The following is a 26242-nucleotide window of genomic DNA, read 5'->3' as shown; positions in this document are numbered from 1 at the left end:
TTCCTCGTCCGTTGAAAGACACTTGACTTTACTGCTATTTACAGGCTGGAAGTTGTGTTTTGTATCTGTTTCCATTCTCTGTGCTAAGCTAAGCTAACTAGCTGCTAGTTGTAGGAGGCCAGAAAGCAAATGAGCATGTTCCCAACCATTGTCTTAACTTACTTCAGCAGTATTTGTCTTTTATATTGATGGAGGAGGATAACAGTGAATGACATCTATCATAGTAATAACACTGATGAGAGCCTGAAGAGGCCAAACAAACCCAAACAGTCACAAACGATGCACACTGTGATTCTTCTCTCTGTGTCTCACCCTCTCTCATTAGCTCTGATGTGTGAGAGCTAGCATAGCGGTTCGATAGCCAGTAGCCTATGGTACAAGTTCAATCTGGAGGAGCTCATCCATTTAAAACCTATTACACACTCGCACACAAAATACATTACAGAGGTCATTAAGAATATATTAGAGGTGTCGATGTCGTTATAAATTCACAACATATTAGAGAAGCCATTAGAAAAATATGGGTCAGCACACACACACTCGAGCACACAGGGAGGTTATTAATGTCATTCATGAACGAGGCCGACAATCCAAAATGACTACAGCAATGTGTGTGTGTGTGTGTGTGTGTGTGTGTGTGTGCGCGCGCGCGCGTGTGTGTGTGTGTGTAGCCCTGCCTGCTTACTTTTAATAGTAAGAGTTTCCTTTTGTTTCTTATGAAATTAAATATCATCGTTTGAGGGTGTTTGTGATCTGAACGGTCCTCTACCATTTCATGCACCTTTACTGGCAAAGGTTTGTTGTGTTGTGTGACTGTGTTTATGTACTTTTCTGATTTGATCCGATCAACAGCCTGTGTGGGTTCAAATATGACCAACACTATTTTTACACTAAAATACATTTTTGGTGTAAAAGTAGTTTTTGTCATATTTTTTTGTTTTCTGGTGTCACGTCCGACATCACGTCATCAAGAATATATGGGACCTGTTTGAGAGACAAATCCTGAGACAGAATAAAAACACAAATCAAACAGGAGCATTTTTGACTGAACTTGGACCTGAACCAGAACAGAAGAGGAATGCAGCATTAGGAAATGTGACAAGCTTCCCGCCAGCAACACCCAAACTGGTTTGCCTGCAGAAAGAAGGCGCAGCAACACTGAAGACATTCTTCGTTGTCGTGACAGAGCTGTCGTCCTGCACAACAAGGAAAGACCTTTTTCTGAGGAAGTTTCAACTCTGCTCTGACATCTTCATTGGAAATCTGTGAGTAACGTTGGTATTTTATTGTTTTAAAGCCTTTCATGTATGAATTATTAAGCCGCAAAGTAATAAAGAACAAGTAATTAAAAGAAGTCATGCCATTTCTTTAAAAAAAAAAAGTGATATTTTGAAGGAGTTATGTAAATAAAACAGTATGTAAGTAAAACAGTGATTCAGAAAAAAAAACTGTTGCGAGAGGGTTTATTCTGCCTGTTGGACCCATTTTTAAGTGAAATCAGAAGACTTTTCAATATTGCTGTGAAATAAAGCTATTCAATTGTAAATTATATATTCATCTTTAATAAAAACATACAACATTAGGCAGAATCTAAATACAGAGACTGTTCCCTTTGGTGCATAACATCCACTGAAGTGCAAACATGTAACAGGTAAAATGTTATTAAAATCTGTATCATAATATTTCTATCACCTTATTCAGCTGTTATTTTTACTTGTCTTGTTATCCACAGACTCATGAAACAAATTAACTTAAAATCAAACAAACACATTTAAGAAAGTCTTTTGTTTGTATTTCTTTAAGTAAGTGTATTCAAAGAAGATTCTGATGCAGCCAGTTGTAGAAAACAATGGGTCCCCGTTTGTTCTTAAAACAAGGGACATGCAAGTATGATAATGTGGACCCGTCTCTGAGCATCCTGTTTTATTTTGTACTCACACTGAAATAGTGAACATGCTAAAAAAATTATTCTGAATGATTTTAGGTAATTAACTGATTATCCAGCTTTAAAATTTAGCAGCAGACATATAAAATTATGTTTGATATAAGTATTGACATGACAGCGTTGTAATGTAATGCTTTAATTGTTTGGTTTTAGAGTGTCACCATGTCGGCTGCCAGCTGTCTGCTAACTGAAGACCAGCTTCTCTGCGGCATCTGTCTGGATGTGTTCAATGAACCAGTCACTTTACCATGTGGACACAACTTCTGCAAAAAATGCATCATGCAGCACTGGGACAGCAGCACCAACTGTCAGTGCCCCTCATGCAAAGAGTCCTTCTATAAAAAGCTTGACCTGCGAGTCAACACTTTCGTATCTGAGATGGCGACTCAGTTCAGACAGTCAGCTGGACGGAGTAGCTGCCAGGTTGCCAAATCAGGAGACGTTCCCTGTGATGTCTGCACCGACACCAAAATGAAAGCTGTGAGGTCATGTCTGGTGTGTTTGGCGTCCTACTGTGAGACTCACCTGGAGCCTCATCTGACGGCGTCACGCCTGAAAAAACATCAGCTGACTGATCCTGTGGAGAACCTGGAGGTCAGGATGTGCACGATTCATGATAAACCACTAGAGCTGTTCTGCAAGACCGACCAGACCTGCGTCTGCATGCTATGCCCCGTTTTAGACCACAAGTCACATGAAGTCGTCCCGCTGAAAGCACAATTTGAGAAAAAGAGGGCCGAGCTGGGGAGGAGAGAGAATGAAATCCATCGAATGATCCAGGACAGACGACTGAAGATTCTGGAAATCAAACACTCTTTAAAGCTCAGTAAGGAGGCTGCAGAGAGGGAGATGGCAGATGGTGTTCGGGTCTTCACCGCTTTGATGGAGTCTTTGCAAAGAGCCCAGGCCGACCTCATCGGGATGATTGAAGAGAAGCAGGAAGAGACAGAGAAAGAGGTCAGAGGTGTCATCCGAGAGCTGGAGCAGGAAATCTCTGAGCTGATAAAGAAACGAGCCGAGCTGGAGCAGCTCTCACACTCAAAAGACCACCTCCACTTAATCCAAAACTTTGCGTTCTTGGATGCCTCAGTACGCACCAAAGACTGGACAGAGGTCAACGTGGATCTGCCATCATATGAGGGGACTGTGAAGACAGCTGTGGATCAACTGGAGGAGACTCTTGGCAAAGAGATCAAGAAGCTGCTACACGTGGCCGAGCTACACAGGGCCCAGCAGTTTGCAGTGGATCTGACTCTGGATCCTGATACAGCACATGCTGCTCTCGTCCTGTCTGATGATGGCAAACAAGTACATCATGGTATTAAAAAGAAGAATCTCAAAGACACATCTAAGAGATTTAATCCTAGTTGTTGTGTCTTAGCCAAACAGAGCTTCTCCTCTGGAAAATTCTACTTCGAGGCCGAAGTTAAAGACAAGACTCGATGGACGTTAGGAGTGGCCAACGAGTCGATCAAAAGGAAGGGGATTATCCCGCTGTGCCCAGATAACGGCCACTGGACTGTGTGGCTTAAGAATGGAGAAGAGTATGCCGCTCTTGTTGGCTCTCCTCTACCTCTCACTGTAAACTCGAAGCCTGAGAAGGTGGGAGTGTTTGTGGATTATGACGAGGGTCTGGTCTCCTTCTATGACGTAGATGCTGCGGATCTTCTTTACACGTTTGCTGGCTTCTCCTTCACTGAGAAACTGTACCCGTTCTTCAGTCCTGGTCTTAATGATGATGGCATAAACTCCGCCCCTGTGATCATTTCTAAAGTGAATCACACTGATGTTTTGATTTGATCTTGTGTGATGCAGTGATCAAGCCTTCATACAAATTCATGGGCCAAGGAAGTGCAGTTCAACTCTGAATGTTTATGCAGAGAGTTTGAAGTTAATAACTTTGTGGTATTTCGGTTTTGGCTACTTGAAAATTGCAAGCCAGCACTGTCTGAGACGACGCCCCAGCCCACAAGGCAACAGTGGCAATGGCTGCCATCCAGGAATGCAGATTTGAACTCGCCCAACACCTGCACCTGATTTAACACCCTCAGACTGTGTCCTCTTCTATGGGCATTTTAAAAAATGCATTGTTTAGTCTGGTTAAATAGGCTTCAGTTTGTTTTGTCTATATTTGAACATGTACGACCTGATATCGCTGCGTTGACCTTGTTCCCAGAACATCGTAAATAATGTTGCTCCAGGACCATTATTGAAACTGACCAATGATGTTATGTTATGTTACGAAGTTATCCTTTCCCACCTGGAGCTTTTTAACCCAAAGCATGTTTTCCCAAACGCAAGACACAGGCGGCCAAGTGCTGACCAAATAGCTTTTAATAACAAAGCCGAAATCCAAAACCATAAAATCCAAGATCCAAAAAATGATTAAAACTAAGAAATCAAAGTAAAAATCAAAAGGCAAAGTACAAACACGGAGAATAAAAACCAGAAACAAATCTTGGGAAAAGGAACAAGGGGACAGGCTCAGGGACACTACATAGACGAACTGACCTAACCAACCGAAAAGACCTCAAAAGAAACGGAAAATTGAAAAACAGAAAGTGAACTCAGTGTATAATTAATAAGGGAACAGTATAATAATACAACATGCTCCAGGTGGAGTTGGTAAGTTGAAATGATGGTCTTCGATCAGCGTTCGTTGTTAATCAACATTTGAAACACCAACTGAGCACCACTATTAAAGACCCTTTACGACGCCAGCTCAGAGGATTAAACTGTATGCAGATGATGTGGTTTTGTGAATGCCAATAATTAACATGTTTTGTGGGACTGCAGTGTAATTTGTGCATTCTGGCAGGACATGCATACGGTTACAGAGTGTGATTAAGATTAGGAATCTGTTTGCGTTTGATGTAAAACAGTGAACAATGAAGGAAATGTATGTTTGATAAATGGACTTTTCTTTGAAGCTAAGAGCAGATTTATGTCATATCTGGTTAAACGGATGTTTTCGTGCAGTAGAAACCTGCTGTATGTAACTCTTCAGGGTTTAATGGATTAAATAATTACCCTAACAATGTTTTCTAAAAGAATTCAACACTGACGTTTTTTTGATACAAAACCTTTTTCTATGATTTTGCCTGATTTTGGGGGATTGTTGCAGCCCAACGTTCCTGATTTCACAGCATGTTTCAAAAAGACTTGTAATGTATGTTGAAATGCTTTTAAGTGTTTTATTTTGTTTGTTTGTTTGTTTGTTTGTTTGTTTGTTTGACAATTAAATTGTGGGAAAATTCATAAATTGTTAAAAACCAAACAAAACAATTTCATCAACTCATTCACTGATTCAGACCAGAGCAAACACACTCTGGGTGATATGGCTTCGAAATGATATTGTGATATTTTTCAACCAATTCAATTGAGGGACTACATTTTATTAAAGTATGTTACTGCAAGTAAAATATCTCTTTTTAATTCTTTCCATTTGTTTAGGTTGAATTTTCTATTTCTCTCTTGTCACGACGCTGTGTTTATGTTCTGGTTAGGCACTAAAACCACTTTGGTAGGGTTAAAAAAACATCATGGTTTGGCTTCAAATACATGTTTTGGTCACCAAGATCATGGATGGAGATGATTTAGTCACCACAAAAACAGCTGGAAATGTTTTCAGCTGTCCTTAAAAATATCCAGTGGTGCGACGGGAACCGCAGCTGTCTTGTTGGCTGTTGATACAATTTTGTGGGGATGACACATCAATTATAATTAGTAATGTGGCTATAATGACTCTGTGTGTAAAGACAAGTATTAGAACAAGAAGTAGAACAGTCTGATACGTTCAGAAAATGACATCACTTTACTGTAATGAGCCTTTAAAACCAGGAGAAGCAGACGCTGATGTCAGATTATGATTTAACAAATTATCTCAACCTGCCTGAGGACAAACTACAGGTTTGCTTGCGGTACGCTCTGATCAGGCCTCTCACAGCAGATATGTGACCGAGCAGGAAACTCACAGGTGTTACCATGAACATCAACAATGACTGCGCTCTGTTCCCACTAAGCCGTGGCAGCGAGCCAGAGTGAGAGGACCCTGAAACTAAAGAAGATGGAATTCGGCCTTCATTCGTTTAGTGCAGCTGTTTCATTCTCATCTGACTTTCACTGTCACACACATCCTTTTAGATAAGACCGACTGTTTAAGAGTCTCTTGTTCCGAAGCTGGTACGGCTGCATTGATCACTTATTACTGTACGTTTGTAGACAGCCTGCACACCTGCAGGTCTGAGTATGTGCTTTGAAGATGAAGGAATTTGCAGCAGGCATCTCACTGTTGCTGCCAACATTATTTAACGCCATTGTTTGGCTGCCATCACATTGACATACATTACACATCATATAAGGTCCTCGCTGCTGCCATTTGTACCAGCTTCAGCCATGAGAGAGGAACCGGTTCACTGGCAGCTGTCCAAACAGGATGAGATAAAAGTTTGTCCAAGTCGAGAGAGGACAAAATCACTTTTCTGAATGTTTAAAAAGGAGAAAGTGAAAAATCTGAACAATTAATTTGAGCCTTAATTTGAGTGGTTTCCCAGAATTCAAGCTACAGATTTAAACTGTGAAGCAGATGAGTCGAACAGTGTGTCAGACAAAGTTACCTCAAACGGCAGTTAGAGAAAATAATGATGAGACGTCCAGACTTGACTTTGCAGCAACAAGTCAAATCAGGTTCAGGCGTTAAACATTTAAAAGGTCTCCGAGCACGGGAGCCGAAACCAGGCGGTATGAACAGGCTGTACTGCCAGACTGATTGTAATCTCAGAGTTTATTACAGATGTTGTACTTTATGTGGTGATAATTGTCTGAGGGGAGAATATCATGTATCAAGTATAATCGATAATAGAAAGAAATTCATTTTGGAGTAATGTTCTGCCTCTCTTAATAACTTGGCTTGTGCCGGAGTCTATTCTGGTTGTTTACTATCGTATCATGTTTTAGTGTTGCAGCGGTCGAGAGTAGGTTAAAAAGTTGCGCATCAGTGCGACGACCCAGTTCTGATGGTTGTGGTCCACTATAGTGTAGCTGTTGTTGTTCACACCGCGTCCGTCTGCGTAAAGTTTTTTTAAATTGCGATCGTGTCAAAATCATGAGTTAGAAGTTCAAAGATGAAAATGTTGACGTATCGCAGCGGGTGTGATTCCATCGTCCTGGTCCTGTTTCAGTCTTGATTATTCTCCATGCATGTAAAAAAAAACAGAAACTTTGCGTTAATGTTGCCGTTTCTATTCACCCTTGAAAAAACGTATTTCCCGTTCGTCTGTAATTATGGACACGGAGCAAAATTGTGTGGAAACGAGCCACAAGTCCTCCACACCAGACCCGAAGTCAGTTTTACATTTAGTCAGATCAGAGAAAATCAGTGGATACAACAAATCCCCTCACCGTGGACTCCTCGTATGAAGGTGTTCACACGAATGCTCTGAAAACAGTGTCATCATTTGTGATGTAAAAATGATGAACCGACGTCATCGTTGTTGATGCTGACCTGAACTCATACTGTCCTGCTCGCTTCACCCTGAGCAGCGGTCGGACGTTTCTCCCTGTGAGCGCTGGCAGCTGTGCACTTTATGTCCATTAGTCTCCAGCTAGAGGCCCGCGGTGCAACGTAAAGCAACAGACACAAAATCAAACATGAGCAGCTGTCTGTGTTTTTATTAAGTCTGCAGCCTCTTGCTGATTTCAGCGTTTGTCGCCCTCAGATTTTATTAGTCACGGTTATTTCTTCTCATAAGCACGTGGATGGTTTTAATACCTGGATGTTTTATCACGAAGATGTCCAAACTGAAATTTCTTGATCCACCGAACTGTATTTTTGGCCGTCAGATTATCGTCCTGTAAGACTGCGTTTTAAAAAGATGCTTTTAATTCCTGAGAAAATATCCAAGATCAAGGTAAAGCTGTTTTTTGGGAAATGAAAAGTGTGAAGCAGGCGTACGAGAAAATACTGAAGCAAGGCCTCATCTGTCAGGGAAAAGGTCCATGAATTTAATCTTTGTCACCTGCTCAGCTTGTGTTTTCCCTCGCTGCTTTTCTCAGCGCTTTTAAAAGAGCACGCTGTCACCGACTGAAACCATCTCTCACTGTGTTTGTTGTGGTCCCGTTTGATGAACTGAGTGAATGAAGCAGCGGTGACTGAACACAGAGGTGCGTTCAGCTCACCTGACAGCAGTGGCAGTGAAAAAAGATAAGAAATGCTAACCGCTAACATGCCTCCTGAGCTCAGAGATCCTCCGTCAGGTTTTAGATTTGTGGATTTTTGCCACAAACACAAAGACGAACATGAGTTTTCAGTGAATCAGTAAAGTGGAGGTGGAGACTCGGCTGCTGGAGGATCACAGATGATACATGAACCGTTTCACATCAGCTGGTCTCTGCTGCCATCTAATGGCTGCTGGATTACTCTGCAACGAAGCACTATGTGGCCAAAAGTATGTGGACACCTGGAAATTACTGTACATTTACTCAAGTATTGTAAATAAGTACAAATTTGAGGTATTTGTACTTTACTTGAGTATTTCCATTTTCTGCTACTTCATACCTCCACTCTGACTCTTTTGTCTTTTTTACTCCACTACATTTACTTGATAAATTTAGTTACTCATTACTTTGCAGATTACATGCTGCATCAAAGCCAAAGCAGCACATTTTTAAATGAATGTATTATATATATTATATACAATAATATATTTATTATCATAATTTTTGAAGTAAAAGCTGCTTTTAAGAAAAAATTTCTTTCGTCCACATTACACTCACTCCTCTATCATCCACTCAGAACCATCCCATGTCGTCCTGTAGCTTTACTCCAACCCATTCATCACCCCACGTCACCTCCTGCTCGCCCTCCGGATCGACCTCCTTCAACCCTTCACACGGTGTCAGATCGAGGGCCAAGCGTGAGGAAAAACTGATCACAACAGAAAACGAGAGCAACGTGGGTATCCAGTCGAGTTTATTTTGAAATGATGTGAATGCAGATGGCACAATAAAACAGTTCCTGTCACAGTATTTCCGTTTAAATCCTTGTCCCTTTTTTTTTATCAAGGTGTTCTTCTGTGTTAAATGCCCTCGACAGATTAATTTAAATTCTCATGGGGACATTCGTTAACAGAACCCAGAAGACCTGTGAGGTGATCTGTTTTTACAAGACTGAAGTGTTTACATAGACGTACACGTAGCTTTGGTAAATATGCAAGTTCATTGTCTACATTTTAAACAAACACAACAACAAGCTGAAGTCTTCGTCTGACGTTATCTTTTAACCCGAGGAAGGTCTGAAAATGTTTCAAATTTAGTGTTGGTGATTGTTTCAGAAATAATGTCGGGAAACAATTCATTTTAAGTCTCTATTTTATATCTGCTAACGGACATAAGAGCAATAAAACCTGAAGTTACAACAAGGCAAGCCAGTGACCACAGTTCAAGACTGTGTTTTAACATGTGTACGCATGAAACCACTGCATATCTCCGACGTGGGAACATAACGTTTAGTCATGTGTGAGCCTGAAGCCATTGGATATTTTCATGAGGGCCCAGGACATTTTGATATTTGTAAGTGCGACTAGTGCTTAAATTTGGAAAATTAGCAGTTTCATAAAATTTCTCTCTATTGGTTTTAAAATGATAACTCTGCCGCCGTGACCTCCTCGAGGTTAATCGAGCTACAGTCAGATGTGGTGAAGGCTGAGCTTCTTTTCTACAAAATGTCTCTGTTACATAGACTACTGTAATACTGCTTACAATCAAACAACACATACGAGATACAATGATTCACAAAAAAATAAATGTTATGTTAATGTTATATTTTGTACAACAGAACGCTGCAGGGAGGAAACACTTTGGCTCCCAAGTTAAATCTTCCTGCAGCACAACCTCACCGTCCCTTTTTCTTCTGCTTTCCCTGACGCTCTCTTTAAAATGCAGCAATGTCGTTTAAAATGAAAGATGAAGAGGTCATGTATTGACCGCTGTGACCACCTGTTATAGTATAGAGGTTAAAGGTCAGAGGTCAGGGGGCGGAGGGTTCCCTTCAGTAGCCCTTCATAGCGATGGATGCTCCTCCGGAGGTGTCGTAACGTTTGACCTGATGGATCATCAGGATGGAGACCAGCAGGCCCATCAGCTACAGAGACAGGTAGACCAACATTAGACGAGCACTCAGACACCTCGGATCCACATCAGAAGCTACAGACATTACAGAGGCAACCATCTGTCCCATCCACACTGTGTACAGCTGCTGTCTGGAGGCCAGCAGCTGTTAAAAAGATGTTCAGTTAACTGCCTGCATGTTGTTAGTCTGATAGCTGAAGGAGTTGTTGAGCTTAGTGAGTGAAGCTGAAAGGACAAAATACAGCTGCTGGTTCCTGAAAATAAAGTGCCTCTACTGAGATACTCTCACTAATAAAGAAGTCTCCTGGATAATTAAACAAAGGGGGTGAACGTTGTGGCCATCGGATTAAAATATTACCACTTTGTATCAGATAAATCATCCTCCAGTTTGGTATAAAGGATTATAGTTTCAGGGGCAAATGCTGAGAACGCAGCCTCGGTACCAAAAGAACCGCGCTGTGCCATCGTTTATGATCGTCAACCTTCTGTTGAGATACCGAGCGCATTGATCGGACACTGAAAGGTGGAGTTAGTGAACACGGGTGACCCAAGACTCTTCTTTTTGTTTTACTTCATCTAATACTAGCTGAAGGGTTGAACAAGTATGAGGCTGGGACGAGTATCAGGTACAGATAATGTACTTTTTACAGGTATCAGTGTCATCTGCGTATAATTTAGTAGCTGACTGAAGTTTATTCATTCAAGTTAACCTGACGTGAGACTTGCTTGTCTTTTACTTGACTCAGAACATCTTTACAAATATATGACCCGCTAAACATTCTCGTAAAGTAAAGATTAAGACTTTGTTGTTAGAGTTGGGAACGGCACACTTCACCGTGGTCTCTTCCGAATCTGGAAGAAGACTAATCGAAACTGTTTCTCAGAGTTTGATATCTGGCTTCGATTTGCTGTTCAGTGACGGCTCGGAGATTGGATGCATTTTGGGACTTTAATCACACAGGCTTGAAACTTTTAAACTTCATTTTTAAAAAGTAAGATTTTATAACGCAGGAGGGTTTAATGTACGTCCAAGACTAGTGATGAGCGAGAAAACCATTATCTGTGTCCATACTCTGGATGGACGGAGCTTAAACCAGGACTGGGTGGGACTGACCAGAACTTGTTAACCGAAACTGACATGGGTTGATCAGTAGGTGCTATATTTATAATATTTTATAAAAAAAATTTACAGAGCAGCCTCAGAATTTAGCTTCTGATCAATGCTTTTGAACACAAAACCAACAGAACTTTAAGTTTCTTTATAAATTTGACTAAAATGAACTTATGTCAGCGACCACCTGAGGATTTTTCTTCATTACGAGTACGGATTTTGACACAAAAACAACAGGAGAGCATAAAAGCAGAACTTACTGCAGTAACAGCAAATCCAAAGAATATGCCCATGGCGATCCGGAAGAAGAAGTCGGCCCACAGCATGATGAAGTCACCGCATGTCTGCAGGAGAGGCGACAGAGACGCGGTCATAATATGGAAACATCACTGACTGGTAGCTTAGATGGGTTGATTGATTCATTAAATACCTGTTTATAGACTCGGTCCGGGCCTGAGGTTCCCTGCAAGAAAACAAGAGCAAAATAAGTTCATCATAAACTCATATTGATGCTTATGGGTCGTCACACCCTGTGCTCTGCTGCGTCACTGCTGTCCTCTGTTTCACTATCTCCTTATGTCTGTTTTTCTGTAAAATCTGATGCTTCTTCTCTCTGATCTTTTCTGTTTTACTGCTCGGCGATGCCTCGTCCTGCTCGGTCGTCTCCTGGATCCAAACACTTTACATATATTATAATTTGTATCAGATATTCTGTCAATGCAACTTGTAAACTGTCATTGTTGTTCTGTTCTGTACATGCGACATCTATTGAGGCAATGTGATTGAGGGCGATATCAATAAAATTGTTTTGATTTGATTTAAACAGATAGAGAAACACAGACAATGATACTAGGAAGCGTGTCTGTTTGTCAGGAAGCATCTGAAACCACTTTTCTTTTCTTGGGGGTGCTGTGTCCAACAATTTTGCTAACTTTCCAAAACCAACAATCTGGTAATCACCGCCATTTAACATCAGCGATTTCCGTGTCACGGGAACAAACCTGAGGTTTGGCTTTACATCCAGAGCTTCCAAATCCTCCATAAAGTCCACCTCCAGAGGAGCAGGCGCAGGAGTCGGGGATTGAATCACCCCAGTCCGAGGCGCTCACCACTCCACAGCACTGGAACTGCAATCACACCAGAACCAGTTATGAAATGGTCTCCAACAGGACCTGCACTGTTACTGTAGATATCAATAATATTAAAGGTGCAATATGGCAGATTTTATTTTTTAAATCCACTAAAACTATAAACAAAATGTGAAGCAATCACAGTTGTGATGTGAGGAGGTCTGTGTATTGTGTTGCAGAGAGATCTACTGACCAGCTACTGCTAACCAGCTAGCCCCGGCCCATCCTGCTCCAAAACTCCTGTGCTAGTGCTAATCCAGACCGCTAGCTGCTCAGCTAACCGAGTTAATGGTAGGTACAGTTAATGGCTACTGATATGCTGCCACGTATTTATTTTGAGTATAAATTCAACAGGTTCAAGACATAAACAACAAATTTAAACGTATTTTAATTACTGTATATCCTCACAGAGAGTGTGTTTAGCTCATTTTTGCAGGGCTTTTATTTTTAATTTCTCTTGTTTTATGACTATATTTTGACTACAAATTCTCAGTTTAGCATAAAATTGTCTGTAGAGAGTCACAGAGGAAAGATGTTTGTAGCTGCAGGACCAAGACTGGTTGGCCTTTACAGTACGTTGTCGTAAAAATAATGAATTGTCAACTTTTTTTAACATTAAGGGGCTGTTACTGTGACAGTAATCATCAATGTGAAACTCTTAACTGTAAGAAATGTGCTTATATGAAGGTTTTCTTTAAGCATTCATCATAGACATCGACAATGTAAAGAAAACCTTACAGATTGCTGTAGCGCTTCCAGCAGGTCTCTCGTTTCCTGGTCATGCATGAAGGGCTGAACCACCTCAGAGGAGGCGTCCTCCAAGCTTGATTTCAGCTGGAAAATAAAACAACGTTGTCATCATCAAGAAAGAAATTTTAGAAAACATTCGAATCAAGACAATGAGAGAAGACATTAGCATCACGGCGGCTAACAATAGGGAGAATTTGTTAGCATCACAACAGGATAAGGTAGACTGAGAAATAGATAATAAATGAACCAGAACTAGTATTATGGTAGAAAGACACACAGTGGTAGCATCAAGTTAGACCAAAAATGTTAGCATATGGCTACAGAGCAGAGTAGGAAGTGTTAGCATCAAGCAAGAGCAAAAACTGTAAGCAGGTAGAGAAGAGTAAGCAGTGGTAGAGTCGAAATCGTAACGTTAGCATCAAGAGAGCAAAAGACGTTAGCATAGAAAGAATGGTAAGCAATGGTTGCGTCAAAATAAGAGTGTCAGCATCAAAAGAGCGAAAACCATTAGCATACAGAGAAAAGTAATCAAGAGGGTCAAGATGAGTGTTAGCATCAAGATAGAGTTAAAAACGTTAGCATACAGAAAAGAGTAGGCAAAGGTAGATTCAAGATGAGTGTTAACAGCAAGTTAAGAGCAAAAGACAAAAATTGAGAAGAGTAAGCAATGGTAGCGTCAAGGTATAGGCTATATACGTAGAGACAATTTAGCATTTCTGACATCAAGAAAACTGTCAAAATAACCAAAGGAGAGAGTAATAGATACAGAGACAGAAGGAACAATAGGATCAAGACACAGAGACGAACACTTGATAGATCAATAGATGGTAGCTAGATAGATGACCTTGTTCCTTGCGACAACGATAACGATGCCAAAGATCATCATGATGACCATTCCAATCGCCATGAATCCTGCAAACTGTACATGAAAACAATATGAGCAATATTCACAGACACCATGACCGGCGGCACAATGAAATACAGGCATTTCATGTTTAAGCAAGCCGCAGATACGTTCGTGTCGTATCACGTTCACGTCATACGAGCTGGCTTTTATGTCGTGAGGTGGAGGGGATGATGGTGGCGTGACAAGCCAGAGACCACATGTTCGTGCTAACGTTCGTAGCATGAAACCACCGGGTGTTGTTGTACGAGACGTCAGGACATTTTACAGTCTTGAACCATGTGCGCAAATGATCTTTTGCTGTCTTGGCTTGATTTCCAACAGAATGATCTAATTCACAAAAAAAAAACCTGATATGCAGTTAATTCCTCTGTTTGACGTGGACTCTGGTACTTACTATTTTGAGGACGAGTACTTTCTCAGAGCAGCCTGCGTAGATTCCCAGGCAGGAGATGCCGAGGACGCCGATGGCAAACACCCAGCTCCATGCCAGATCCGGACTCCCGACCGCAGACAGCTGCTCGGCCACCACACAAACACAAACACAAATACAAACACTGCCATTTTACAGACGCTTCTTTCACAATGTTAGCACGTGACGTTGTAATTACACAGTTTGGCGCTCCTCCTGGGGGCTTGTAGCTAGCTAGCGCTAGGGTAGTAAAGTATGCTGCAGGGCACATATTGCACAACTAAAGCTGCAAAGATGTTTTATTTAAAATAAAGAACAATTTGTCTTCATAAAAATGTTGTAAGACCTTAAATGTTTTAGTACAGAAAACATTTTCAAAGGAACTTTATCTGCTGATCGTCAGCGATCATGTCTTCACAGAGGAAGAGTCCAGGCTTGGTTGAGGTGTTTGCATAGGATTTGCTGGCAACAAGAAGAATATAGTATATCTTTAAATACATTCACCAGTTCAATTGATACCAGTTTTGTTGGTAGGATCCACACTGGTGTCCTTTGCCTTTGACTGTCTTTGTATAATGTCCCACTGAAAACATGTTCCTTCCCACGTGCCCACGCTGTACAGAGGACCGTCAGTGTTCGCATTAAATTAAATTAACAGCTGCACTCTACAAAATGGAAACCTGATTGATGATATGCTTTTGGCAGCGGTAATGGAAAGTAAATGTGATTTGTTAAAAAAAAAGAAAACTCCTCATGGCATGCAGCCTTTTAGCTTATTGTTTTGTCACGGTGCCAACAGCATTTCAGATCTGATTACTTTGTCACAGACCTTCCTGTTTTCTCTGCTGCAGAGAAAGTCGACTGAGCGAGTGGAAAAACGGCTGCATGTGTTCTTCATTAAGGAGAGAAATCAAAGTCTCCACTACGTCTTGGCAGCCTGCCTCCTTATAAGCACTTACAGTCCTTCAACATTTCTGAACAGGTATTCTGTATTCTCTGCAGGATACACATGAGATGTCCTGACTCAAACAATCAGACATTATTTTCACAAAACAGCTGCTTTTGTTTTCATTTAAAGACCTGACGACCAAATCTGGACTGATGCCGTTTTTATTCTGCTGGTTTTAAAAGGTTCTTTAAGGTTGCAGTAAAATATGAATCCCAGATGGTTTATTTTGAAGTAATCAACAGAAACAAACCCTCTCTGCTTTTGTCCAAACACTCGATTGATTTAATTGCTCACATGTGACTCAGTTTTCCTTATTTCACCCCGCGAGTCACGTTACAGTAAATCTGCAGCTCGTCCTGCCAACAGGCTTCCCATCATGGGAGGCTGCGAGCTAATGTTTGGCAGCGACCGCCGATCCGACAGAGTTAATCAACGAGGACAGAATTCATCTGGTGGATTCATGAGGTGATGTTTTCCTGACCAGCGGCCGCCACAGAAGTGGACATAGTTTAATGCTGACAAAGCGAGAGAAAGTTCAGAGAGTGAGAGGAAAGAAAAGAGTCTGACACATTCAGACTGAGCGGAAACAACTTCCTCCCCACTTCTGTTTTACAAGTTGTTGCTACTGATGTTATCGCCGTCACAATCGTATCATTTCCGTTTTCCTCAGAGTTACAGCCGCCAACAGCACGGGACAAAATGGAGACAAATAAAGCAGATAGAAGCGGCGCCAGGCTGCTGGCCCGGCTTCAGAGACTTTGTGCCCAGTATAAACAGAATAACACAGTGAACGTGGGCTTTATAGGAAACTGATCTAAAAGCCAGTGGTGTTTTATATCGTCCAATCAGCATTAACTTCATAATGACACAAAACAAATCTATTTCCAGGTTTAGTAATGAGATATGAAGTTAATTAGAGAGTTCGAGGTGCTGGTATACAGATCTTTATCCTCGAAAATCGCCCATGAAAGCAGCTTATTAAACTCATATTGAAGTCTGTTGTAAGGCAACGACCTCTAGTGGCTGCAGTAATTATTACGGCAGCAAAGGAGGAAGTCAGGTGAACAAGTCTGAAAAGCGAAGGAGGTCGAAGTTGATGGTCGGGGTAAAAAATCTCAGGACTTCATCCAGGAGGTCGCTGCTCGTGTCCAGTGTGAAACCAAACGTCCACAGCGACTCAGTTTAACTTGTTACTTATGTACGAAACGTAAGTTAAATTACAAACATCAAAACGTTTGTAACTGAAATTACATAACAAAAGTGAGAGCGAGCAATTTAATCTTACTGCATCTGGTCTTTATTTGACTGAGATTACCTTTATTACGTTTTAAAAATGCATTAATTACGTGATTATGACACAATGGATTACTGTTGTTGTTGTTGTTGTTGTTTACCTGGTGGTTGTAGGCGCTGGACTTCACCGCCCCGAGGATCAGCAGACATCCGAAGATCTGAGGACACACCGTGTTAGTTAGATCACAGCTCAGAGTACAGAGGCTGAAACGTGCCGACACTTATTTATTCTCATAAAAAACAAAAACAATTTAATAAATCTGAATAAAGAGAAGAAGAAGTGTAAACAGGACAAAAAGGCCAGAGCAAGAACGACGACACGTTTATAAACATCATCACGTTAAGTTAAACGTTGTCAAACCCACAAAACTTTAAAAGTATCCAGAAGTCCAACGAGAACACATGAATCAGATTTAATCTGTTGAAAGCACAGGAGCACGTCCGTCATGTTTTTTTTCTGTTTACTTCTGTAATTCCTCGTTTGATCTGAAGTTAAAATAAAAATGTTAAACACAAAAAAATGATGTAAATGATGAGTTTGTGAGGCAGATTTCCTAACTTGGGGAGCAGGACCCCCCACGGAGGGCGCAGAGCCGTGGTGCTGATGATGCTGTGGAAAAATGCCGAAACTGTTTGTGAAGCACTGCTTTAAAGTCACTGTTTACATTTTTGAGTCTTTAAAAGGTTAAAATTTGTACATTAAATTATTAAGTAACATGCGAGATGATCTCATCTCGACTTCAGATTGCATGTTTGTTGTTATCCAACTCTTTTTAAAGGACGTCGCAGTCACAGCGAAACAACTGTCGTGACGTGTTTCAGAGGAAAATGGAAAATGGGCAGTTTGGTTACAGAAAGGATTTTTTTTTTTTTCCAGCTATGATACAAACATTCACTTCCTGCTGTGACTCTGAGCGAGGTGGGGTTAGCTGGTCAACCCAGCTCACAATTGACAGGTTAGATATACGTTGTTGCGACTCAAAGTTATGTAAGAGGGATTTTGATAGGCTTGAAAAAATACACACTTTGACACACAGTAAACACGGGAGGAGCTTAAAAATCTCTTTCAGGACATAAAACCGCCACATCGTTCGGTTTCCACAGCGTCAAGAGTGTTTACTATCTCTGTTAAATGCACATGTGGAGGCAATTAAATCCGTACTAGTGCATGCTGGGACTTTAATTCAGTCTCTCTGTAATTCCTGCACTGAGGCACTAGAGGGAGACAGAGCTCATGAAACCGAATCTCCTCCGTCACACCTGCAGACGCTCACATCTGTTTGAACGTCAGACACCGAACATCGCTTGATTGTTACTAACATCATCTAATCAAAAAATGTCTCATTTATCGTAAAAATAAATAAATGAACACGAAAAATAATAATTATTATAATCATTTCTCTTTTTATACATTATTAAGTAGTTTAATTCTGATAAAATGTTTTTTCTGCTGTTTTTCTTTATTTTTCTCAGCAAAAAAAAAACAAACTACAAATTCCTGAAAACAAAAAACAGCCCGTTCGAACGCCGCCCTCTTTAAATTGAGTCTTTAAAGAAGAAAAAACAACAACAATGTTTCCATCGGCGCTCGGAGCTGAAAACATCCTGCAGAGGAATGAAGCTTCATTAGGGAGAAGAAATGGCGGTTCTGTCGGTCGATGGGGCTGAAACGTGACGCCGTCCTCTGATGCAGCCCAACACACACACACACACACACACACACACACACACACACACACACACACACTGCCTGTGTCTGTTACTGGAAGTGACGGTTCACAGAACGTAAACAATAAAAACAGATCTGGACCGTGTTTCTGTCAGAAAAACATGATTCACAGCTTTATTTGATGTTTTGTCACGTTTCATTTTAATCAAACAAAATGATGTTTTTAGTTGTTTTTTTTATATTTTAATATTAAAACTTTAAACTTCAAGACTTACAGAAGTTTTTAAGTATCTATGTTCTCTCTTTTTCTTGTAGGAAAATCTGTATATTTTGCTTTCTTTCGAGCAGACTGCAGTTTTTCCACACCCTTTTTCTTGATTGTAAAAGCTGAAAATCAACTAACTATATTTTTACAATCTTTTTTCTCCACCTGGATGATAACTCATTTAACAAAAGCAACAGGATGTGTTGTTTTCGGTGGATTTGTGCTTTCAGTTTTCTTGTTTTTTATCCTTTGCTCCAAACAGAAACACAGAGCTCGTGGAAAAAAAACAAAAAAGGAAAGAAATTTAAAAGTAAATCATAAATCATCCAAAATTAAGTATTTCCACTTACTGCAAACAGCACATTGAAGAAGATAAAGAGGCATTTCAGGCATCCGTTAATTTTTCCCATCTTCAGTTTTCTAAGCACTTGGCTCGCAGAGATGAAGGAGTAAACCTGGTTGCATGTAACACAGTGTGTGTGTGTGATGTGCAGCAGTGTGTGCTGAGATAAAATGCCTGCTAACACAGAGCTACGTCACACAGAGCTGATCTGCAGTCAAACCGTGGGACTGACTGATGATCTCACAGGACCCACGCAAGACTCTCAGAAACAAGTCTCGGCTTGAAGTCACACAGAGCTCGTAACCTTCACACGCCAGGGACTCGTTTGATTTTAAAAAGGTTAAAAACGTAAAAGAAAAGATGATTAATTTAGCAAATTTGCGATGCAGCACACAAAGACGTATGAAAGAGAGAAAGGTTATTCTCTAAAAAGACGTCAGTCGATTGTGGCCCGTGCAAATCAACGTTATCTTGTAGTTATTCCACATCCTGTAGTACAGAGAGTTCAGAACAAATGAAGATTATCTGTCTGGACGATCTGTCCTGACAGCTGTGAGAAACAAGAGAAAGTACTTGACAGACGTAGACAGGAAGTTCACAAGTCGCTGTCAACGATAAGCTCGTCGATATTCTGTATTCTTTATTTGTGTTCACATTCCAATGAAAAAGCCAAAACAAACATCATGGATGGTTCTCGAGGGCCGACATGTCAAGTCCAGCAGCTCAGTCAGCGGCCTCAAGATCCACGCGTCCTCCTCTGGTGTGGACTCTGGACTGGAAGGGGTCTGCAGCCATTATACGTAACATGACTTTCAAAATAAAGCCTGCTGACAGTTTACATAGTCTGACTTATTCTGATTTATGGACTGTTGTTAATGTTGTTGAAACAAAAACTAAATAATTAGGTTTAGACACAAAAGCTGCAATCAGAAAACCAGTGACAGCCTGCGTTTGCATGACTGTTGATACAAAGTGGAAGAAGTGGAGGTTGAGAACGGAAACAAAAACACACAGAAACAATTTCCTCAGTCATCTGCAGAGGAATGTGGAGTTAATCTGGAATCTGATGGATGTCCAGCCGGACTCAGCGTCTTCCTCTTCTTCTCCCAGTGAAAGCAGCGGATGAGTCATGGGAGTTGTTGGGAAGTCACTCTAGACCTGAGTCAGTCGCTTTCACTGCGATGTTGTAACATTTGCAGGAAAAGGGAACTTCACCTCCCAGAACCCGACAGCCCGTCAGGTCAAGAGGGTCAATGGATTAATCGTGGCAGTCAAGGTGACAGTTTAAAGGCCTTAAAGGTACGACGCTAACTGTTGTTTGGACTCGTATCCTGTTGAGGCTGTTGTGGATAACTACTTGTCTCTAATTAGTCTTGACAATGAGGATGAAGCAGCCGGTCTTCAGGTTCAGGCCGTTTATTACACACAACAGACACATGCAGTGAGCTCTGAAGCAGTGTTCTGATCATCCAGCTTCTGGTTCTGGGGTCGCCCCGCCCCTGAACCTTTCTTCATTGACCACGATCAATACAGTTTTCCACTATAAGCTCTAAAAATAGCACTATACCGGTGGATTGCCCATGTCAGGAGGCATTTTTTAAAACCCAAGGGAGCGCTCTGGCCCCCGCCCTCCTCTGGGCCCGAGCGCTCCCCTGACATCACTTTAACCCTTCACTGCACATTACAGGGACGCATACTTCTACTTTAAACATTCGTACCGTGTCACTGTCTTTCACTGGGCCATTAGGTACTTTCCAGTTGCTCATTTGGGGACATCTGTTCTTTTCTGCTCCACGCATGGAGATGTGCATGTGAGTGTATCTTTAGCTCTTAATTACAAGGACAGATTTCAGTCACTACAAGGCAGAGTACAGAGCTTGATATTAAAATACTTGATACTGAGTACACTAAAGCCGATTAAGTACAAAAAACTTGACAGCAAGCACTAACATTTATTCAATAAAAGGCAATGAAACCAGTTCAACTCGAGGTGGAAAAGAGAAAGTGATTCAATAACAGTTTATTTCCCGGATAAAATCTGTTTTCCTCTGTTACGGGCCGGTTGTTGCCGCTCTCTGGGGGCTTTGTGTCCTCTCTGACTGCTCTAGGTCTATGAAGTGTTTACCATAGGTCTTATGGAGGAGACCACACCTCCTCACTCCCACCCCCTGTGCGTCTGTGTGTCTGTGTGTGTGTGTGTGTGTGCGTGTGTGTGTGTGTGTGTGTGTGTGTGTGTGTGTGTGTGTGTGTGTGTGTGTGTGTGTGGCTCCATCCTTCCTGCTGAAGGCCCAGAAAGAATCTGCAGAGAAAGACAATATGCTGCTTGTGCCCAACAACAGCCCTCAGAGCCTCAGAGGGGTGAGGGGTGGACAACACAGCCGAGACAGACGAAGACAGTGTCAGAAACATGAAGTTCTGCCATTCAGACGTGGTCGGTATCACAGTCTGAGTGTCGGACTCAAGGAAGTGGCTAAAAAAGAGGGAGGGAAAAGGGAAAGACTGGGCCGAACAGAGGGACTGGCACGACTCCAAACCTCCGAGGTGTCACTGAACAAATACAGATGCTGAGAAATAAAACATCCAATCAGCTGCGTAACAAACTTCTACTCGTCCACCCTTAAAGTTAAAGTCAATAGGAAAAGCTGCTCGTCTTCAGGTCAGACTCCTTCAGGACGTAAAGGTAACCTGAGAGGAATCTGGTCGGAAAAGTAAAGTTTGTTGGACGGTTATAAGCAGTGGTTGAGCAACAGCCCGAGCTCTTTGGCCCAGTTTTCACCCTTTGCTTACAGTCAGCCGTCTGGATTTTCATTTACCAAAGAATGAAAACTCAGTCATCATCTCCTCCTCCACGTCTCGTAGTCCACAGAACATTTCTGGAGCTTCACCGTAAAACAGAGTTGCAGCGTTCTGCTAAACACCTGAAGCAGCTGGAGACTTGATTTAAACCAGAGAAACAACCAGAAAATGTTTTTTGAAGTACAAAGTAGCAGAAAATGGAAATACTCAAAGTACAAGAAGATAAATCCACTTTTTAATCCCAAAACTTAAAAAGTAATCTGAGCTCTCCTCCCGTCGGTCAACGGCTCCGGATCGCAGCAGAATCTGATGTGACTCCAGGTGTTTATTCCTCCAGAAGGTCCGGCTCTGACCCACACTCTCTCCTCCTGAGCTGGCCGGGTTCTGAGTCAGTTTTTTACTTGCACGACAACTATTTAAGTTGCGTGGATTCACGTCTTTGCATTGACTTTGTGTGAAGTCCTGTGGGTGTTTGTTCCTCCAGGTCAGGATCTGCCCCCGACTCCCTCCTCCTGAGGGTCGGCACTGACTCTCAGTCGTTTGCAGTGAACAAACACGTATTGTTCAGCAGTTTTGGGCAAGTTACTTTCAAAATGCAATATATTACACATTACTAGTTACCTTATGTTACAATATTATTGTCTGTGCAGAGTAATATATTACTTATTATACTACTTTTTAGTTACTTTAAACAATATGCTCAAATAACGTCTACAGAACAGTTAAACAGCCGAGATGTTTTTAAATAAACGGATGTCACGGTGATGAGCAGGGTATGACATGAGACAGCAGACGTGACCCAAGTCATTCTTTAATAATGATATTATCGAACCTGTTCAAACAATGAATTGAATCTGAATTAAAATTATTGACATTCAGTGGAATGAATGTAATCAATTTATAAAGGTTTTTTTATTTCCTAATTTCTTCTCAATCAGGTTCTGACAGCCGGACATATTCATGAATGAACAGAACAAAGTTTGACTCAATGAGAAACTGCTTCCTGTTGCAACAGAGTCGATGTCAGTCGATGCCAAGAATCAAGACGCCACGCTTTTTATGTGGAAGTGCAACAGAACAAATTTTCAAAATTTCACAACACAACATGATCATTGTTCAGATTATTGAGTCATCTGATCTGTGGACTGGGTTCTGATGACCTCTACCAGCTCAGTACTGAAACATGAAAACACTTCCTCCTCTGTCCGTCTGTCGGTCTGTTCCTTTTTGAGATTTGAAAGGGTCTCGTCTCCGGGCCGAGCTCGCTGTGGCCTCATGGTGGGTCCACTGTGGCCAGAGACCCTCTCAGCTGGGGCGCTTCAGGTCGTGGTAGCGAGGAGCTCGATTGACAGGACATTCCCAGTATCCACCTTAACCGGTAATGTGAACATTGACAACGTACATTTAATTTTATATTTAATATCTAAACTGAACACAAACAAGTCATTCAAGTCATCATGTCTCAAGTCAAGTCACGAGTCTTTAACTTGATGAAGGCTGTCAGTCATCCAGGTCCTGGTCATTCTCAGTGCTGTAACCTGAAGACGTTTCACCTGGAGTCCGAGAGGAGTCGAGTCCAAGTCACAATGACTCGAGTCCACATCTCTGTCAGTACGTTTCCATGCACACCTAAGTGGAGCTACGGTCACAGCTCGGTTAGTCCAATTAACTGGACTCCTGCCATTGTCCCAGTATACAAGCACCTGGGAGAATCTTTTTATTGGCGCAGTATGTCCGACTCCACCGCGGTGAGGTGACATGCACCGTTTCAGCTAGTTGCTACTGGACCTTCATCCTGTTGACCTGTTACATCACAAACCAAACAAGTTAAGAAGCTGCAGACGGGTTTTGTCATGGACGACTTCATGGCCAAGGTCCGACTGTGGTGCACGCGCAGAACACTGAGGCCAGTTCTGGTCCGACTAAGTCGTATACATTATCTGTGTGTGTGTTAGTCCGACTTTGAGAAATACGATTTAGTCCATTTTCAGTCAGACTAACACAACAGTCCGACTTTTTCTAACATCGTGTATCTGCTGACTGTCTGAAGACACGTCTAGCGTCCCTCTCTCATGTGTTTTGAGACGTTGAAAACACTTGCAGGATGCTGATTTTGGGACAATCACATGACAGTACAGACAAAAGTTACATTTCTTCCTAAATAACTCAAGTCCAAACAAACACAGAGGACATATGTGCTGATTTCATTTCATTATAGTCGAGTCGAGCCTGAAGGAGCGCTGTTGTTCCTGCGGTCAGCTGCAGATAGTTGGTGTTGGTGGTTTCATCCCATCCAGTCTTATCAGACACCTGCAGACCAATCGGTGTCCTGGATTCTCGCCGGCTGTGCTGTCAAAGAAACTGCTCGGTCTGGAGTTCGTCTCTGCGCTCAGGAATGTGCAGGTCTGTGCACGGAGCTGTTGGGATTTACGAGACTTATTGTTAAAGGTTTAATGAGAGGAAAAGCTACATTCTGGTCTCACTGATAAACACCGACTCCACAGGACGCAGCAGACTGCACACAGAAAGTCCCCGAACGCCTCAGAGCTCAGTTAAAACTGAAACTGCAGGAAAAGTTGCTCATTTTATTTAAAGTTAAGATTATTTGTCTTCTGACGACAGCAGAGAGAAATATCCCAACAACTGCCTGCAAGGTCCTCAGAAAACATTGTGAAGATAATCGTTCATCATGGACTCAATTAAGTTGGACGAATTTCTCATTAATGGCTGGAAAAACAATGTGTTGTATTGTTTTCACTGAAACAGCTGCGCCTCATAGTTCATGATGTCGAGTTTAACCCGTTTTTGTCATTTTTGGTGTTTTTTGGATTGTTTTGTATTTTTTGCTTTTACTTCTGCTACAATTGGTTTATTAAAGGTGCATTGTGTGAGCAGGTCACCAGGTTCTTCTCAAGTCCTGGAGATTTCACGCAGAAACGACCTTTCTAGCAGAAGCAGCAGCTTTCTGCAGCAGGCGGTGCAGGACCACAGGGCTCTGTAACAGCTTTTTCCCCCGTGTCATCAGACTGCTGAACTCTAGGTGACAATTATCTCACCCAACAATGTCACTTTCGATAATTTGCACTTTCAGTATGTTTCTGTTTTTGATATTTATTATTTTTATTGTGGTATTTTTTTGACATACTTTCATATTTTAACTCTATGCTGAGCCTCTGAAACTAGACTTCGTTCTGTGTTCACTTGTTGCTCACTGAAGGACAATAAAGTCTGTCTAAGTCCAAGTCTGAGTCTAAGTTATGCTCCAATAACGCAAAACATTTAAAAAAAACACCAAAATTCGGACTTTGAATAAGGAAAGAAAACAGCAGTGAAACTCGACATTATAACTCTGGAACCAAAAGTGCTACAGACGTGAAATGTTCGGGCCTTGTGATGGATGTTGTGCCCTGTTTTCTCGTCTTTCTCTAACTATGCCGACTGTTGTGTTTTCTGAGCGCGACTTCCGCTAGAAACATCCTTTCTGCATGAAGTGTGGTGTGTGGGCAGACACTGTGCCACCACAACCTACATAATGTTGCTTTAATTAAATCAAAATAGTTAAATAATGTAACGCACTTCACTTATCAGTTCACTCAACAGTGTTGGGGTTAACAATAATGGGGGGTTAATAATAATGTGTCACGTGACGCGTTACAGTCTGCGTTATCTACCCGAGTGAAGTGTTTGTTGTTGTTCGTGTAAGAAGCCACCACACCGCGACCTTCAACCACCGGGAGGGAAAAAAGTCTCCCATTGTTTGTTCGTCTCCAGGACAAGGACATAAGGGTGGAGTGTAGACTGCGTCCGGGAGGGAAGCTGAAGGAAAACTCAGCTGGAGGCGATTCACCCAGATACTAAACTAACTGAGAGACGACATTAAAAAAGCAGAGGATGAAACACAACGAGCTTAAAACCCAGAAGTAGATTTCTCTGGATCTCAGTCTGTCCTGATAGGCCGGCTCGAAGCTCGTACGTCAGACTGATCCTCGTCCCAGCGCAGGTGATTTTACAGAATCAGGTCAAACGACACAAAACTGATAGACGTGGTGAACGAGCGTCTGAACGAGGCCGCGGTGTACTGTTGTGGTCCTCAGAAGTACTTTCTGAGAAGCGAAGCTGAACAACAGGAGGTTGGTTTTAATTTAGTGACAATATGTTTTTTGTGGCTTTCGCACCTCCTGAGTTCGAGTGAATGGAAAGTTTCCAAACTGCTGTGGCGAGAGCAGAGAGTGGCTGCAGAGACATCAGCAGCCTGCAGAGCGGCACAGGTCTGCGGCCTCGTCTCTCTTTCTTTTACAGATACGTTGTGTTGTGTTTGACTCCACTGAGCTTCCTGCAGGGACACGAACAGACCGACTGTTCCTGTGAACTACAAAACACAGTCTGGATGGAGATTATATACCAGAACACACTGTGGTGTAACGCTGCATCACAGAGGCTGCACACGTCACTTTATTCATTTTATACTCGTGTTCAGTGTGAGACAGTCAGAATAGTTTGTACGATGTTTAGCAGTCTGATTTAAAAACCACAGAGGAAACTACACCC

At 41.8% G+C, this 26242-nt stretch overlaps 1 protein-coding gene and 1 pseudogene across 2 annotated transcripts in view; one reads left to right on the top strand and one right to left on the bottom strand.

The window, feature by feature from the left end:
* Positions 1-2107: 2107 nt before the first annotated feature.
* LOC311252177 (E3 ubiquitin-protein ligase TRIM21-like) overlaps positions 2108-26242 on the top strand; it is a 71135-nt pseudogene continuing 47000 nt past the window's right edge. Inside the window, exon 1 of the transcript in view lies at positions 2108-3665. The product of the transcript in view is annotated as an E3 ubiquitin-protein ligase TRIM21-like (transcript). The remainder of the gene's footprint in view (positions 3666-26242) is intronic.
* Positions 8894-19053, bottom strand: LOC311252180 (tetraspanin-8-like). Its single transcript, XM_084345104.1, has 9 exons — positions 18906-19053; positions 16723-16779; positions 14365-14484; positions 13908-13982; positions 13052-13147; positions 12185-12310; positions 11614-11646; positions 11444-11527; positions 8894-10085 (listed from the first exon to the last, which is right to left on the bottom strand). The coding sequence occupies exons 1-9, from the start codon at positions 18963-18965 to the stop codon at positions 9993-9995; spliced, it is 744 nt and encodes a 247-aa protein (XP_084201230.1). The 5' UTR covers positions 18966-19053; the 3' UTR covers positions 8894-9992.

This window comes from Pagrus pagrus, assembly GCF_965226575.1.
Source record: "Pagrus pagrus genome assembly, chromosome: 23".
In the NCBI taxonomy this organism is placed as follows: Eukaryota; Metazoa; Chordata; class Actinopteri; order Spariformes; family Sparidae; genus Pagrus; species Pagrus pagrus.
The sequence above is the reverse complement of the archived record's forward strand: the minus strand, read 5'-3'. Positions and strand labels throughout refer to the sequence as shown.